Source organism: Poecilia mexicana, unplaced genomic scaffold, assembly GCF_051168715.1.
Source record: "Poecilia mexicana isolate PSO_F unplaced genomic scaffold, ASM5116871v1 scaffold_12, whole genome shotgun sequence".
NCBI lineage: Eukaryota > Metazoa > Chordata > Actinopteri > Cyprinodontiformes > Poeciliidae > Poecilia > Poecilia mexicana.
Genome location: NW_028263381.1, coordinates 12,596,523 through 12,614,294, shown reverse-complemented (window position 1 = coordinate 12,614,294; position 17,772 = coordinate 12,596,523). Strand labels below are relative to the sequence as shown.

Sequence of the window (17,772 nt, the reverse complement as noted above, 5' to 3'; positions counted from 1 at the left end):
CTTACATCTGACTGGGTTTGTGGTTAATACGGCATCCCAGCAGATGTGCTACTTCTAACAACGTGAGAGCCTCATCCTAACAAAGAAGGCACTTTAGCCTATTGAGAGGCATACTATATCAGCAGTTTTACGTACTGTGGCACATGCAAAACACTTAATATGAAAGGTATCCCTTTTTCATCCACGTCCAATCTGCTTAGATGCTTGAGAAACTGCTCATCTTCAGGGAAAGACAAGATCCATTGTTTGTTTTACCAATACCTGATATGTGTGGGTTACATTTACTTCACCATTCCTCATTCCAGCAGTGCCACGACTCAAGCCACCTACTTGCAATTTTATCTTATTGATGTAAGCCAGACTGTTTGCTGCTCCTTCAAATAAAGTAATCAACAAGCGTAACGCTGGGTTGGTTTTAATGTGAAAGAGACTAGATACAGACAGCACATTATCTGCACAATCTCGGCTTCAGATGTTTTGCTTGTGGTGTCAGATCAGATAGAAACAAATGCAAAATAAAAAAAACAAAAAAACAATTAAGTTCTGCATGAAATCGCATTGCAGCAGCAAACATATCCAGTTGACGCTCGTCCATTGTTAGCGTCTGCTAATTTGTGTTTGATTTTTTTTTTCTTTAAAATAAAGAAAAACGAGATCGTCTGGAGCAAAGTCTGTGCAACTAGCACTGAGAAGTCACCAATTAGAAAAGCCAGTGGCAGAAATAAGACCACGCATCGACTCCCTCCCTCCCCTTCATCAATTAACCCGATGAAATCAAATTAACCCACAAGGAGCCGTACTCCCCTATGGCATTTTGCAACACAAATCAAGAGCAACGCACATTATCACACATGGGAGACAGAGGGGGAAGAAAAGTGACGAAAAGCACAACGTGTGTGAAAAAGGAGGTTTCTGTGTGGGTGCTGTGGACGCCAAACAGATGCCTTCCCTCTACCTTCTGCCACCACCTTTAAATGTCCCCCACAAAAACAAGGGGCTGTCATTTGATCTGTGCTCTGCTGTAGCATCCAGCTCTGGGAGGTGAGCAAGCCAAGCGACCTAATTAGAGCGAGCGAGAGTCCCAGGGGCTGAGTGACGGATAGACCTGCCAATCACGCGGCAGAAAGCCCTTCGCCGAGCCACGACTTCTCTCACCTGACACAAAGAGAAGCAGGCAGCAGGAGCAACAGCGGCGGAGGAGCCAATAGGATGCCACGGCCATTAGCAGAATAAAACCAACTGGAGCATCGGGGACAGTCAGGTGGTCTCTGCTTAAATTATTCACGTGGAAATAAACAATTTTGTCGTATTTTTTTGTTAAACTAGAAGCAACAAAGGGAAGAGAGCTGCAGAGGAATAAATAAAAATCCAGAGACACAAAGAAGAAAAACAAGAAGAGAGGGAAAAACAGTTACTAGGCAACATAAAACATCTGTACGAATTCAGTAAGCTCAAGTTTAGAGATTTCTGTCTCCAGGGTTACAGTAGAAAAATAACACGTTAAGTCCCTTACTGTACTCTAAAAATCTGCGCGTGTGTGCATGCGTATGCGCACGTGTGTGCGTGTGCGTGTGTGTGTGTTGGCTTTTCTAGGGCAGAATAAAAAGCTCAATTTGTTCTCCTGCAGCTGGAATTCATGAGCTCAAATTTACCAGATGATTATGGCTTCATACAGCAGGATTACTGACTGAGAGCAGTTAGAGAACTGCTTAACTTGTGTTTAAAAATTACTCTGGTAATTTTAGTCCAATAATTGTGCAATTAGCACTGCATGGTGGCTTCTGAATTGGCCACAAGAAGCAGCCAGTTTGATTGTTCTTGAAACTGGGCAAATGGAGCAGAAGCAGAATGAAAAATGTCTCATTTGGCTTCTAATTTCCTGCATTGATTTTTAATTTCTTTCTTTTTTTCCGCTGCAAAAAAAAAAAAAAAAAAAAGACAGCAAAGCAAAAGTAAGCTTTTAATTTTCTTTTCTTTGCTATCAAAATATCAGTGGAAAAACAATAAATAACCCTGTGTATGAGCACGCAGGACGTAGCCTGGGCCGGCCTGTCAACATCTCCGCAGGTCACACCTGAACAAGTTCCAACTTGCAACTCGCCCGACTGCTGTCTCAAATCTGTTGTTTACTTACTAACCGGGAGTGGCCGCCAATCTGAGCTTTAACGCTAGACGTCATCTGCCGAGCAATACAAATATGAAAGGAGTCACACAGCTTATGCGCCTCACAATATATTATTCCCAAGACAACTTTGGCTGCACCTGTCTGTGTGGACCACCTTAGAAAGCCCAACTTCACTCTGTCACGCCGGTTCAGTCACTTCCACAAAACCTGTCTGCGTCTCTATTGTCCTCCACTGCCCATTCATCCTGTAAAGCAAGCCAGCACTGAAATAGAGCTGTACAAACTTTCATTAGCATCTGAAAAATCATGAGCGTCTGTCTAATTCACGACGGGAGAGAGCGCCGTTCGGCAGAGCAGAGAGAATCAATGCAACACAAACGCTTGTGAATCAACCGTCTGTGCATAATGTGTTTGTTCTCATCAAGCACCCGTCCGATCGGTTGCGGATAATCTCTCAATGGAAGATCAACACGTGATAATTAGAATTTGCAACAGCGCGCCAGGCAACGTTAATGTTTTCTGTTTCTCTCCCCCCTCTCTCGTTCCGCAGCGCTGACATCCTTTAACCTGAGAGCGCTCTAACTGCTGCTGAATCCCAGCCAGCCATGATATCGGCGAAGCTGTCTGGCTTGCAGAAAATATTTGCCCAGTTACAAGCGGGGCAGTATCTCCCTTTAAAGAAATTCTCCCTGTCGATATGCGGGCAGTCAGGTGAGGAGACTGAAAACTCAGACAATTCCCTGAGTTACTCCTGTTTGATGGCGAAGAAATACCCAGGTCTACACATTTCATGGTTTTAGAAAGTGTCTTTGAAAACAACACTGGGCTTCAGGAATTTAGCTTCATTAGAAGGCAGTGTAACAACACCTTAAGCAGGGCCAGCCTGACATATAAGCAAGCTTTGCTACTATTTAGGCCCCCCGCAGGTTCCAAGAGAGATTCTTCAATGATGTTGTACACATATACAGGTGCTGTAAATGTTAAATATCAAAAACTAAATGGGACAAAATGACTTAAAAAAGGCTGAAAGGCAAACGAGAGGAGACACCGTCAAAAAAAGAAAAAAAAGAGTACAAATAAACGTTTTTCTGATATACTGACTTAATGTAAAAATAAACTGATATTTATTCAATGTGCATATCAACAAAAGCCTGCTTGAAGTTCTGGGAATTATTCACACATATTCCAGTTTAATGCTAGAAAATCAGTGAGATTTGATAACTGCTGCACACTATTAACAATACAAGCCAATGACAATGTATTTCTCAACATATTCTGAATTTGAATAAAGTAGCAGCATGTTTACTAATGGATGTATGGAATAGCACTACAAGTTATGAAATGTAAGCTGTCAGTAATGTCAATAAAGACCTAGCACTCTGTTTTACGCATGAGGCAGCCATATTGGAGTTAGAATTACAACTTGCACATTAAAAATAACGATGCTGACAAATAATATAAAAAGATCATTTATTCAACCGATAAAATGGAGAGCTCAACTTATATGTCTTAAACCCTGACTTGCGCTGGAATAAGTGAGATATTTCACAGCATACTTTATTTAGCATTAAATAAATAAAGCAGCATCGAGTGATATTAGCGGTTAGTATGCATGTCTCGGCTAACGAGCCGACTTTCTCGCTATCACAGGCATTTGATGGCACCACTTCCCGCCCATTCCTGCCAATCCTCGTTTCACACACAGCCTTCTTTCGCCCTGCACACATGCTGAAACACCAGCAGGCACTAAGAATAGAACACAGCTGGCACAGCAGGACTTACATATTTCACACTCAAGCCACCATGCTCAAAAAAAAAAAAAAAGAAACACCAGCCCATCCTGTCCCAATTCCAGCTCCGGGACCAGCGGTGGTTCCCCTCCCGTCTCCTCCTTCCCTCCCTCTCTCTCCCCACTCCGCCTTTGAACTGTTCTTCACCTCTGTGGCAGGGCTCTGACAAGCCTGCTGCTCAGATAAGATCCATGACTACGCTCCGGAGAATTTACTAGAAAAGAGATGTGTTGTAAAAACAGAAGTGAGAAGATCCCGGCCTTCCTGTTTCCAGCTTACACTCCACCCTGTTTCTCTGACCCACGGCGAGGCTGACTCACAAATCATTTTCTTTACAGCAGCCCGAATGCCTGTTTTTCTCTCTCTCTCTTTCTCTGAGTTACAGTGTTCAAACTGTCGGGATGTTCTCCCATCGCGATGACAAGGAATTCCCACAGCAGTGACAGGGGCAGATTAGTAGGAGGTACCTCATATATACTCAAGGTGAAGCCAGCTCTATCTGTCTGGACTGTAAGCAAGCAAAGCCAAGAGCACAGGTTGGGCGTAGGGGGTGGATTGTTTAGTGCGAATCAACCAGATGGAGATGCTCCGCGGGGCATGCAGCAGAAGACAAAGATGCTGCCTTGGAAACCTGCACTTTTTTTGTTCCCTTGACGGTGGCGCGGTCTCAGCGTCACCTGTAATCCACACCGTCGTAACATTTACATTTCAATCCAATTAAAGCAGAAAACGCTCAGACCAGCAACTGGTTACAGAGCGCTTGCATTCAAAATGGTATAATTATTTGTATACAGTCATTATTATGTAAAATGTATTAATGCTGCAGGTGAGGTTGTACAAAAAGGGATGAACAATGACAAGCTGGATAATGAACTATTGATTTTCACTCCTGGATTTCACTAAATACAAAGATTTATTTTCACTGAAGGGGAAAAAAAAGACTGAAAAGTCTTTGTACTTAAGTTGATAACATCACAATAGGCACAAGAATGGAGCTCAATCAGCTGGCATTACCAGACATAACACCAGTTAACGCTTCTGAATGAGAAATTTAATTAAAAGATGAATAATGACAAGAAATCTAGGAGGAAAATCCAATATTTAGACTCCAGCATTGCATCATATTTTATTTTATTTTACCAGAGCAATGTGTGAATGGGACCTTAAGAGTTTTTTTTTATTCTAAATCATTTTTTAACGAAACACTTAACAGCTGCTTTCCAAGCATTGAGCAGAGGTAGATGAATCCCCCTCTGCTCTGAGAGGTTGTCATTTTTTCTGCATTCCTAATGTACTTGCAACTACTTCTCAGCATGGTTTCTAATTAGACATGCAGATGGTGAAAGAAAGAAAGAAAGAAAGAAAGAAAGAAAGAAAGAAAAAAAGAAAAAAAAAGACACAACAATTTTAAACAGTGTATGGTCAGCAGTGGAGCTGGGAGACAGGCAGGTTTAAAGAAGATGGGTCCACCTGCTTCATCGTTCTCGCTGCAGGACTGTCTCAGTCTCGGGTGGCCTACACCCAAGAGCGCATGTAGAAAAATAAATGAGAATGATCTCATGGGAGACTCTGGTGACATCATATTAGATGAACAAATTGACTCTCCTCTCCAGAACAAGAGGCTCCATATTTTTTTTCCAGCTCTATTCACCTTTTTTTTCCCACCAATTTCACAGTTATTTTGCTGCGTGCAACCTGAATGTAACCAATGAACAACAAGTAAAAAAAAAAAAAAAAAAAAAAAAAAAAAAAGGGAAACCTTGAATCTTGATCAAACTCTGATTTATCAAAGCGGCTTTGTCTTGGAGATTAACTGGGCATGAGAAATAAAAGCTGCTTGAGTATTTCTTTTGCATGCAGCAAAAAAAGAAAAAAGTAATCGTGTCGTGACATATAAATACATTTTCCTTACTTAGCACTGAGCACACAGACCATTTTTCAAGACAGCAGTTGCCTAACTGATTATATTCAGCCTGAATTTCTCTGGTTAAATATAGACTCTTTTTTTAGATTAAGCAGTTTTACTCCTTATTGCACAATTTATAAATCAAACTGTAAATATGTAAAATACATATTTCCAAAGTAATGTGAGAATCCATTTCTCTAACGTTTGTCATAACTTAGAGTAGTTCATTTTTTTTAGCCTAATGTTTTGTGCCACAGGCAATTTCAAGATTGCTTCTTCTTGTCCAGTACAAATTAATGTCTTTTTTTTTTTTAAATTGTCTGTAAGCCAATTTAACAAAACTTTTAGCAAAACTATTTACTTTTATAATCCCTAACATCCTGTAAACACTGACAATAAGTGTCTTAACACGAACTTTATATTGTAAGCAGCTTGAGAATTATGTTTATCTTCAAATTTGATTGTGGGTTTAATTTCAAGTAACAATATTTTAAATGGACCAGGTCATTTCTATAATCCACTTTAAAAACTCTGAAATGGCTCCATAAAAATTAACCGTCTATTTGTCCATTTATTTTTTATGTGTTTACGTTGCTGTCTGTTTTATCCCTTTTCTGTTGGCTTCATAAACTACATTTTATAGAGCAATATTCATCAGTTTGTACCTTTTTAAAATGGCTTCTTTTACACCCAACTTTTTCCAGGCACTGCAGGAAGTTTCATACTGACCATGCATCAAATTGCAACCTATAAATAAATGTTTCTAGGCTCTTTTTTTCCCTGTAAGAAAATGTGGTTATTTTACTTCCACAAATATCAGCTGCTTTCTCTGAGCTTTCAGTTATTGTGGGTTGATCGGGGATCTTATTTCATATTATTCCTAAAAAGGAGTCAAAATCAAATTAAATGGGCACGGGTGTAACATAAAGCCTAAATTTAAATTATATGTGAAATCTGAGAAATATTATGACTATGAATCTCTACATTTCAAGAAAATAATTAGCAGAGAAGAAACATATGCACCATGCAAGTACTAAAGTAAGAAATGGTTTGCTTAGGGATAAAAAGTAAAGGAAATGGCACTGGTGCTAAATGAGGTACAAATAACCAGTTTAAATCAAATACACTTTTTGAGTATGGCTGATCTCAGACTGGATGTGCATCAAGTGATTTATTATAGACTGCATCTTCAATTGGGAAAAAAAGAGAAAGCAACTTACCACTTGCCTATTTAAAACTTTTTATCCATTTGTGCTTAGGTGATCATATGTGACTATTAAATGCTAAAATGCTACAACTGAGCCTGCAAACAAACCTGACCAAGGTAGTCACTGAGACATTTTACAGCTAAATACTAAACAGTCTCAAGGTGACACACACGTCCCTTTTAAACGTACTTTATACTTCTACACAATATCTCATTAAGATAATGGCTTTCCAGTATTTACACCTGATATGTACTTTCCAACATTTACTAAAATAATGTATTATTCCAGCTGGAGTGAAGCAGGGCTCTACAAAACCTATTCACATTTCCCAGTGTAAGAAAACACCTTTGCTCTGGACTCAGCTCTCCAATATTGCAGGAGCACAAGCTCATAACTACATTTCTAATGTTTCCCAGGTTTGCATTAACTCCCAATAATTCATCAGCTCAGCAAACACTTTGTCCGAGCACTGCCTCTTTCTCATCCCTAAGCATCCCTGCACCCTCCACCACCATTAATAACGAGAGCAAATGCAAACAGGATGTATTAAAAAGGCACCACTCCTGATTACCTGCTTCTCCTTACAAGCCATGGCCACTCACCTGCCATAAATCACCACGCTGCAGCTATCTCCTCGAGCCTCATCTTTGAGCACTTTATTTCCTCGCCAGAGAGTAGCATCATCGTTATACAAGCGAAGATCGCTGTTGGGATACAGTTGGGCTAATGAGCACCTCCTAGTTGATCGCATTAGACCTCTACATGAGGACACTTAATTACCAGCGTTGCACTCCGCGCACCTCTGTTGAGAGGAGAGGAGAAGTCCCTTAATTAAGGCCTACCTCTGTTTGCACAAACCTGCGTCGTCGGGACGCAGGGTTTATTCACAAGCCCAAATATGGGCGATAAAAAGGAGTGGTGCACGAGTGCGCGTGTGCAAAATGCAGCACGTGCTGCATTTGTGGTACATATGTTTGTGTGGGCACCGGGATTTTTCCCTCTCCCCGCTACTTGTGTTTGTGAATGCGTCTGTGTGTGTATAATATGATGGCTGTTTGAAGTTTGTCTCCTGAGTCTGCGTGGTTTACAGTGCGCTCAGTATAAACACACACACACACACATACGCGCACGCACACACAGTGAAGCTTCCTGTGTTGTGTGGCCTTTAACTGTCTCCTCCTTGCCTTTCATAATCAGCCTGGAACTCGGTGTTAAAAGGAAACCTGCCCAGTCCACAGAATGATGTTTGTTTTCTCTGCCTCTCTCTCTCTTTTTCTCTCCCTCATTGCTGTCTCCCTCTTTAATTTTCTCTCGTGCTCTGTCTCGTTCTTTCACTCTCAGTTTCTTGCTCAAATAGGCTGAGGCTTGCAGTCAGGAAATGCACATCACTCATAATACTTTCCTAAAATGAAAACAGATTCTGCTGCAGTCCTTCAAGCCTCTCGTTGAAAAACCTTCCTCCACCCTTTTCCCTCCTTCACTGCCACTTCAACTCACCAGCCCCGGCTCTTTTCTCCTACTTACAAGGGCCTAGTTTGCTTTCTGTCACAGATGGTTGATCACCAGCACACAAGACAGTTGTTCTGTGGGTTGTGTGATTGCAGACGATCCAGAGTATCTTATACAGGCCTTGACAGTAATTTACTGTTGCCCCCATAAAGTCCCCTCAATATGGGCACTTATGCTTTCTAGTTAGCTGTTGTTTTTATTTTATTTTTTATTTTTTCTTTACTGTTGTGGGTTGCAAATCAGTGTGAGGGACAAGGTTAATGCATGCTGGAATGCCGTTTAACAGCCTGTCAAGAGTTTGCTACAAGACCTTTGTCTAAGAGTGCAGCCATCATGACCTACAGGGAAAGGTTGGGAAGTTTCCCACCTTATCATTTGTGGAACCCTGACAGACAAAGCTAACATCGCATTAGCATATTTTCTGAGCCAGTGGGCCATCTAATGGATGGAACATGCTTACTGAGGATTAATATCATTTGAATGTTTTTTTTTGTTTTTTTTTTAAGCTTTCAAAGCATTTAATGTTGATCTGATGGCTTAAATCAAACAGCTAAAGGCTGCATGCTGGTAATAATAAAACTCCAAGAAATTATAATGAAAATATGTGCTGTGTTTTATTTTGTGCAAACTTCCATATTGTGCTTTCTCAAGCAATGTGCATATGAAAAAAAATGCTATGGCTTTTTCTTGTAATTTCAGTAGCATATTATTGCCTATTTTACTTCCTCTTGTTGTTAAATGTGAAACTGGATTAAATTCAGTGATGGACTTTGTGTCTATGTGGATTTATAGATGCGCTTCACAGTGTAAGACAGGATGCTGAAGATCCCTACGGTAAAAACTTTACGTTTGCATCCAAGTCGGAAAAAGTGAGGAATCACATCTGTGGCTTATCTTTTTTTTTTTTTTTTTTTTTTTTTTTTTTTTGCAAATAAAAAATATGAAATTTTATTAGCATATTTTGTGATCAAGTAGGCCATCGAAAACAAGCAACATGTTTCTGTGCAGTATTTGGTTTTAAATGGTAAAAAGCATAAAATAAAATAAAAAGAAACAAAATATCCCGCTTATCATTTGAAAGCATTAGATGATTTTATATCAGCTATAAAATATGTATTTAAACGCTGCATGACGCCAGTAGCAAACTTCAAATAGATTTTACAGTTAACACTTACACAATATTAATTTGTGTTTCGTGAGCATGAACAAGCTAAAGACGAGGTCTAGACGGAAAAGTACAAACTTTAAATATCCCTCAGGTGAAAAAGATCTTAACCCAGATATGAGAGTCGAAAATGTTTAGTAATCTTGCTCTTGCTTGTCATTTATGCAACTTTAACTGACGACGCTTGCATGTGATTCCTGTATTTGAAAATCAAACATGTTCACTGAGACAAGTTATAATTCTGTCGAAAACTACCATCAGATGAAGCATGAATGATCTAATGCTAAATATCGTCAAACCACTTTATGCTTTATAGAAATGTTATAAAAAATTAATATTTACAGTTTGCAAGCTGCCAAAAAGAAGCTTCAAGGGGATTATGATAGAAATAGCTTAGCTGTGTTAGAACAGCAAAAAAAGTGCCATGTTTGAAGATTTATCTAGTAAAAACAGAACTTCACTTATAGATCAGTCTGAAATATTTAGAGTTTATTCTCAACTTAAATGGGAATAAACTCTGAATTTGATAAGCATGTTTTTAGTTCAGTTTTGGGTCAGTGCATTGAAGCAATACGCTTACTGAGAATTAGGATATTTTATTTTATTATGCAGGCTAAAGATTATTTCAAGGAATTTGATGCTAATACAGCTTCCACAGAAATATAAAGACAATAGTTTAATGTGAAAGTGTGAATAAAGTTTTTGCTCCTATTTTCAAAATAAAGTGAGAGCATCACACCAAGACAATTAAGTCACTTAAAAAAAAAACTGTTTTACCCTCTGTATAAATAATCACATTAGTAGCAAAATTAGTGCTTCTTGCAAAAATGAGCAAGTCTGGAATGTTATTAAACTCTGAACAAAGCCAAGGCAGCTCCATGTTTAATAATCCATCTGGGTAAAACTAAAGTTGACTTAGAGATCAGAGTGTGAAACACTGGCTGATTTCGCTTTCCAAGCCAAAGACACTCCTCGTCCAAACCGTCAGTATCGGTTCAGGTCAAGAAGTGCGTTCATATTTTCTGATAAACACAATTGCAATAAAAAATATTTTATTTATACCGATTTGCCACAAATGGAAACAACTTATTTTTCTGCAACGTCTTTGCAGAAAAAAAAAAAAAAAAGACTTCCTTATTTACAAACACTGATGCCACCCCACACCACCGACCCTTAAAGTGTCAACATCAAGATACATGTTTCGCTGCTGCGTCCGTCTCAAACCAGTACACACGGTGTGCTTTACAATTTTGTCCTGTCTTGGACTCCCCTGCAGGAACCCCGCCAGTTAGTAACCGCTGAGGCACTTGCCAGTCATAAATATTCTCAACAAGCCGGCTGATGGATGGTCTCTTTCACCCTCAGTTTGAAAAGGATGTTCATGATGGCCAATAAAGCTCCAGTGAGTGAATGAGAGCTTTTTTTCTTTTTTTTTTCCCCCCCACAAAGGGAATAGCCTCGGATGAGACGGTGACAAGGACACAATCACAGTTTTCGGCTGTGTCAAGCAAGGAAAATTTAAGATGCACAATGCTGCATGTGCACCAGAATCAGTGCAGAGGAATTCATGCAAGAAGCGTCTGAATAGTTAATGATACCACTTTAAAATTCCTCTCTCCCCGGTGTCAAATACGTTTTTTTGAACAAAAAGTTCTGCGCAAGCCTCAAAATTCAAAGAAATTAAATAAAAAGTCTCCGTTTCTATTTAAAAACATTCTCTGAGACGTATTTAAATAGCTTTGGTGTCACACTTAGTGCAGCGTAACACAGTCTGCTGCCGGTTCGCAACCTGCACCATCACCTGAAAAGCCCCCAGGACCCCTATGTTGTTGTGGTTCTCGGCAGCCTGAGATCAGTCTCCTGCATGCCTTTACACTTGACTGCTTGCTGTGGTAAGACAGTTAACTCACTGATTGCAGGAGGAAAACTGTGAAAAACACGACGCTTTGTCTCCTGCAACCTCAAAACCAGTGAGTTCTGCAAAAAAAACAAAAAAAAACCATGACACTGCACGTATGGAGTCCAACAGTTTTTTGTTTTTTTTGCAGCTTCCGTTTAACGCGTGTTATTGTCAAAATTTTTGAACTCCTTTTTTTTCTGCTACTCTTCAACGCTCTTCATGTCCTGCTGAAGTAATTTCACACGTTAACCTATTTTTTCCCCTCTTTCTTTCAAAGCAAATGAAATAATCCTGAGATAATAAACAGAGGCTTCCTCCTTGAAAGTTAGTTTCTTGGCATTGCAACAGAGTTCCAGGAAGATTTCCAGCAATATGATTAAGTAAAAGGATGATAATAACAATAAAAAATCTACTGCTTTTTGTGTCAATATATGCTTGGAACACATTGGATCTTCAAATGCATGCAAAAAAAAAAATCCAATGTAATTTGTTAGATTTTTTTTTTTTTTAAATGAGGTTTTTCTTTATAGGTTACACAGAAATGATTAATCTAACAGGTCTAGTGGTAAAATGTGATAGTTTGCATGTGTGTTAATGATTGCCCAATAACAACATCACCAATTGCTTCACCTTTGTACAGCAGGCAGACATATAAGCGTGCCTCCCACGGTCTTATGACCTGTCTATCATAGATGGCCGAGCATGATTTATTGATACCGTACCAGAGAGAAGATGTTGGAGTGGCAGTCCTCAAGGCTTGCCCCGTTAGCCACCCAATTCGCCGTTGCAGTCATAATCGTCCGCCTTTGGGGTCGCCAGCGCAGGGCATGTCGAAATCCTTACATCGGTATCCAAACACCGATCAGGGGTGACAAATCGGTTCCCTTGTACGAGTCTTACAAGAGCCGCGGATAATAGACTCGGGATGGTCGGTATGAGAGAATGGGCGTATTCAAAACGAAGTGCACAATGCATCCATAAAGCCCGTGCGTATAAATCCAAGCGTGTGTTGAAAGAGCGGGCGAGCGAGAGAGAGGGAGATGATGTGGGGAGCGGGGAGAGAGAGACAGAGAGATCACAACATTGTTACAATCCAGGTCAGGCGATTCCAAATGCGATCACTGTCATATAATAGATCCATTTCAATCCACGCGCAGAGGAAGATCGGCTTGTCTCCAAATCAGTCTTTCCGCATGTAGTTTCATCATTAAATCGCCCCGATCCATGAGAAAACCACTCCTTTTCCCCTCCTTTCTCAGAAAACAGCTTCTTCCTACCCCATTTTGAGCATGATATGTTAACTGAAACAAAAAAATCTGTATTTTCTCTTCTTTCTTATGCACTCCTTGTTACTGTGCACTATTTTATTTTTATATTTGTATCATGTTCGAATAAAATTTCATTTCATTTCATTTCAAGATATGTAGAAATTCTACGCGTCGAAACTTTAAATAGAAACGCTGCAAGGAAGAAAAACAAAAAAAAAAGATCTACTCAATACGAAAAAAAAGGCGATTGCTATGCAGGATATCTGATTCCGTGTGCTCCACAAGCTGATGCACCACTTGTGATAGTTTTTGAGAATTGCATGCGCTATTTATAGCCCTTCTTTCTCTTGCCACAACCGTTCCTCTCACAATGTAAGCCAGTCTGGCTCGCACAAACAGGGCGCTGCGAGCAGGAATATTTAATCCCTCTGTTGCTTCTGAACCAAACGATCCGAGGAACCCGATAGCTGTATATATATAAAAAAAAAATAATAAAGACAAAAAAGAAAAGAGAAAGAAAAAGATCCACCCCCCCCCTCTTCTCCTCCTTGTTCTGCGTTGCTCCTGGCGGACAAAGTCAAGCGGGTTCCCAGCAATAACACCCAAAAATCATGGGTCAAACCATTCAGGCAAGAAGAAAGAAAAAACTATTCTGACACTCCACCAACCAGGAAAACGAGAAGCAGGCGACTGCTGTAGACGGAGGTTTGAAAAAATCCTTCCTTCCTTTCAGTTTTATATCATTACGAAACGTCCTCTCAAAGCCACAAAAGCCCCAGCGTTGCAGAAAAAAAAATGTCAGATGGGGCTTTTTTTGTGTGCGTGCGTGTAAATGTGTACACTTCCAAGTCAAAAGTCACCCTCCTCGTCTGGCGCCGATTCTGACATAAAGATTATGTTGAAAGGCTGCAGATCGCTCCCTCACAAAGCGCGCATCATCCGTGTATTTTGTCGAGAAACCGTGCGAATGTCGATTTAAATCCTCCAACATGTGCATGATTTCCTCAACCGCAGCGGCTCCTTCCTCATTGTTTATCTGTCAGAGTGCGTTATTATACTGCTCGATGGGCGTGCGCGCAGTCTGAATGTGTCACTCTCTCTCTCTCTCTCTCTCTCTGTGTGTGTTTGTGTCTGCGCACGCGTATGTGTGTGTATGTGTGTGGGTTTTACGTGAGGTGCTGAAGCTTTTCTTTTTTCTTTTTTTTTTTTTTTTCCGCGAACCGTAGTCCAGCCTACAAGGCATTGTAATAATGTAATGGCGGAAGCGTACTACAGAGACTCGCCTTCCCATTTGGCCAAGTTTGCACTCACGTGACCAAAGTCTGGGATTACAATCCTGTTAAGTATCTGTTTGATGAGACGCTGGATAGCACGATGGAGCAGCCCATCTTACTGGGAATCCTTTTAAATCCCCCCTCCGCCCCCCTTTTTAGCCAGTATACTTTCTAATATTTTGGCGTGGTGTCATTCTGCATGCATCAGTTACATAATATAACAGTTCTCACAACAAGAGGGTGTGACAGAATAGAGGTCAACATGACTTACTTAGCTTACACTGTGTTTCATAAGATACGGAATCTATGTAGGTTAGTCTCACAAGCTGCGAAATTGAAATTCACTCTGGACAAAAAGACGAGATCTCTGGAGTTATTCAGGACTTCAGACAATAAAACACAACATCCATCTCTAACCACCCTGATAAGCTAATTTATTCATTAAACAAAATTAGGATTCACGTTCATCGTGGCACCTGTTAGTAGATGAGAACTATCTTGCAACAAGTGAGCATTTTCTCTTAAAACGTGTTATGTTAGAAGGGAAAATTGGAAATGATTAAAGCACGTTTGACAAAAGCTAAATTGTGATACTTATACGGCCAGAGCATCTTCAAACCTCCAGATGTTGTGGGAGGTTGCTGGTCTCTAAGACAGTTTTAAAAGTGGGGTGGGGTGAAGTATTGGACTTTGTTTCACTCAGAAACTGTGATTCCCGAGTTGGATGTTACTTTGACATATATCACCTAACTAAGCATCGTTGCAGACCTTGTGTCTTTTCAGAAACAGTTCAAAAATGATTTGAAAACAGGTGTAAGGTGTTCGCTTTGTGCACAAATTTATTAGACCTGTAGGATAAACAAGTAGAATCTGTGGAGGCCCCACAGCCTGAGAGACTGTTACTGACCTACAGACTCTTTTCCTATGTTCAAATGTAAAATCAAGAAATAACCAACAGTGCTGAGACGTTTTGATCACTTTCTTTTCCTTCACTGCCGGAGAGAATGGCGTTGCACCACATGATGAAGCTGCCTCTCCAGAGAGACTCTTAGTCTGTTGACAGACTCTGAATTTCAGCAGTCTGGAGCTGCAGGCCCCTCTCTTGTCCTCCAGCAGATTTCATATAACAAGAATCTGAAGCTGGTGAAGAAACTGCTTTGTGTTCCTGACTTTTGCTGATTAAAGCATTAAAGTTTCAATGAAGAGCTAATTACAAACATCAATCTCTGTCTAACTGCAAGAAAAACACAAGTTTATAGTTATTTGGAATTGGCGGCTCATGTTTCCTGTCATTCAGGCTATTACGCATAGTTATAGATATTTGCATTAGAAATGGAAATTAATGTGTAGTTTTTCTGAATACTAAGTAATTTCCCTACTTTTGAATCCTGTTTTCTAAAGCATGTTTCCATTATAAACACTGAGTGTTTGTATTATGTTTTCCTCAAATTCATTAATTCCACATTTCATTCCCTTAACACTGACTGATTTGTTTTCTTTCACCCAAGCTGAGTAACTCCAGACTTTTTTTCTCCCCATTTAATGTCTCCATAACACTTTTTTCCCTCAACATTCAGTGATCCCATTGTTTTCTCAATGATGAGTGATTTGGTAAATTTTCTCTCAGCAGTAAGTAACTGTAATTTGTGTTATTGACACAAAGTGATTATAGTTTTTTGTTGTTTTTTTTCACTTTTTTCTCAGAAAAATTAAAACACTGCGATGTATTATGGTTTTGCGTGGTTAGCTGCCAATAGCAGCTTTTTCGTCTTTGTGCTCCTGCTACAAATGACTGCTACAAATTCAAAGGGATTCTCTGGTTTTGCCCGTGGTTGTATGCTAATGAGATTTGGGTGGGGATCAAAAGAATGAGATTGCAGATACATAACAAGATTTGCTTTCTTGTTTCAGCCTAAAGAATGTGTATTTACATGATGACTGTATTCTCTTTAACTACTACGGGAATGTTTCATTCTATGTCTGCAAAAGAAAACTGCAGAGGCGGCAAAACAGTAAAACGTTCCATTTCAAAAAGAGAGAAAAAAAAATGTGTTTTGAATGGAGATTTCAGATGTTTGTGAATAGCTTACATTTTTTTTGTATGCTCAGCATTTTTAATCCAGAAAAACAATTTTTTTTTTTTTTTCCGCACAGGAAGTTTCAGTTCTTACAAAAACCTAAAGTGACACTTTATGTGCAGTCAGGCATCGATGTCAAAAGCGCCAACATTGGGTGAAAGTCGTTGAGAAGCAACAACAGCAGAAACTAGCGTGTCAGGTGTCTGATATGATTCTGTTATCCAGCACAAAATTTAAGCAAATATTGACAGAAATTTGTTATTGAAATTGATATTCCTCCAATAAAGTGCTTGGTGATATATTCTAATAGTTTGCATGAAATGTTTGGTAAAAACGTGACGTAAGACTATATTGATCCAGTATTATTATTAATTATAAACATATGCAACATGTTTAAACTAGTATTCTCTGGTTTTATTTCTTTATTAGAGTAATTTTCACGGATATACTGAACATCTTTACATATGTAGCAACCTGTAAGGTAATCATATTGACGAATATTATTCTGTCAGTAAGGATTCTGTCACTTTATGAAACCTTTGATCTAAAATGACAGAGTTTGTTCCAGGTGCAAGCCGGCACATGATCTGCGACTTCTTATTTCTTCAACAAAAAACAAAACAAAAAAAGCAGGGGGATGTGGAGGAGCGCTGGTAAGGGAGGGCGAGTGGTGAAAGATATGAATCAGATGGATGAGCAGGGGCTTAGTCTGGCGGTTATTGATCCCTCTGCTCCAGGAATGATCCAGATCTCATTTGGACACTTTTGTCTCCTTTTGTTCGATACATCCTCAGCGGCTTTGAAAAGACTTGGGCTCGGTTTGACACACTTGGTATGGAGCTGATGGGATGAGATGCTTATCAGTTTGAATAAATCTATTTCAATATGCTGCGTGTTTTCACTCATCAGGCCCCCGCTGACTTCATCTGCGCGAGGAGAAGAGACGCATCTTTGTTCTGATTAAAGATAGCACAGTTGTCCTGACGCTTTGTTGAGGCAGTTTGACGAGATTAAGCATATTCATATGTAGACACAAGATGTAGATGTCGATGTCGATGTAGATACAGACTGAATCATCGCCGCTTAACGCGGTAGATGTTTGTTTGCTGACAAGACTGTGGCTTAAAACCGAGCACGGATAAAAACCAAAAATAAAATAATATAAACACAGGGAATACAACCGTCTGCTGGGAACATTATTACCGCATTGCATATTCATGAAGGTAATACAGTGTCTTGCATATTTCTCACATTTTGTCACGTTACACCTCCAAATAGTATTTTAGGTGTTACACAAAGTAACGCATAACTGTGGTGTGCTAGAAAAGTCTTTAAATATCTTCACAACTGGAAAATCTGAAAAGTGTGGCTGCATTTGTATTCAGCCCTAAACAAATCTGATACCCCTAAATAAGTTATCACCTTCAGAGGCCAGAGAACATGATGGAACAACTTGCCTTATTAGGACCGAGGAACACACCAAGCTGTGGAGAAGTTTGGAGATGTAAGAAGAAATTCACACCTGCTTGTCTTGAGACAGTCGTGACAA

At 39.7% G+C, this 17,772-nt stretch overlaps 1 protein-coding gene across 2 annotated transcripts in view; it reads right to left on the bottom strand.

Annotated features, from left to right (window-relative positions):
• Positions 1-14,455, bottom strand: part of LOC106917413 (mediator complex subunit 13L) — a 92,960-nt gene extending 78,505 nt beyond the window's left edge. For both annotated transcript variants that reach the window (XM_014986364.2, XM_014986365.2), the window contains exon 1: positions 12,326-14,455. In XM_014986364.2, coding sequence (XP_014841850.2) covers positions 12,326-12,397 — 72 coding nt within the window. In that variant the 5' untranslated portion in view covers positions 12,398-14,455. The remainder of the gene's footprint in view (positions 1-12,325) is intronic.
• Between the last annotated feature and the right edge of the window lie 3,317 nt (positions 14,456-17,772).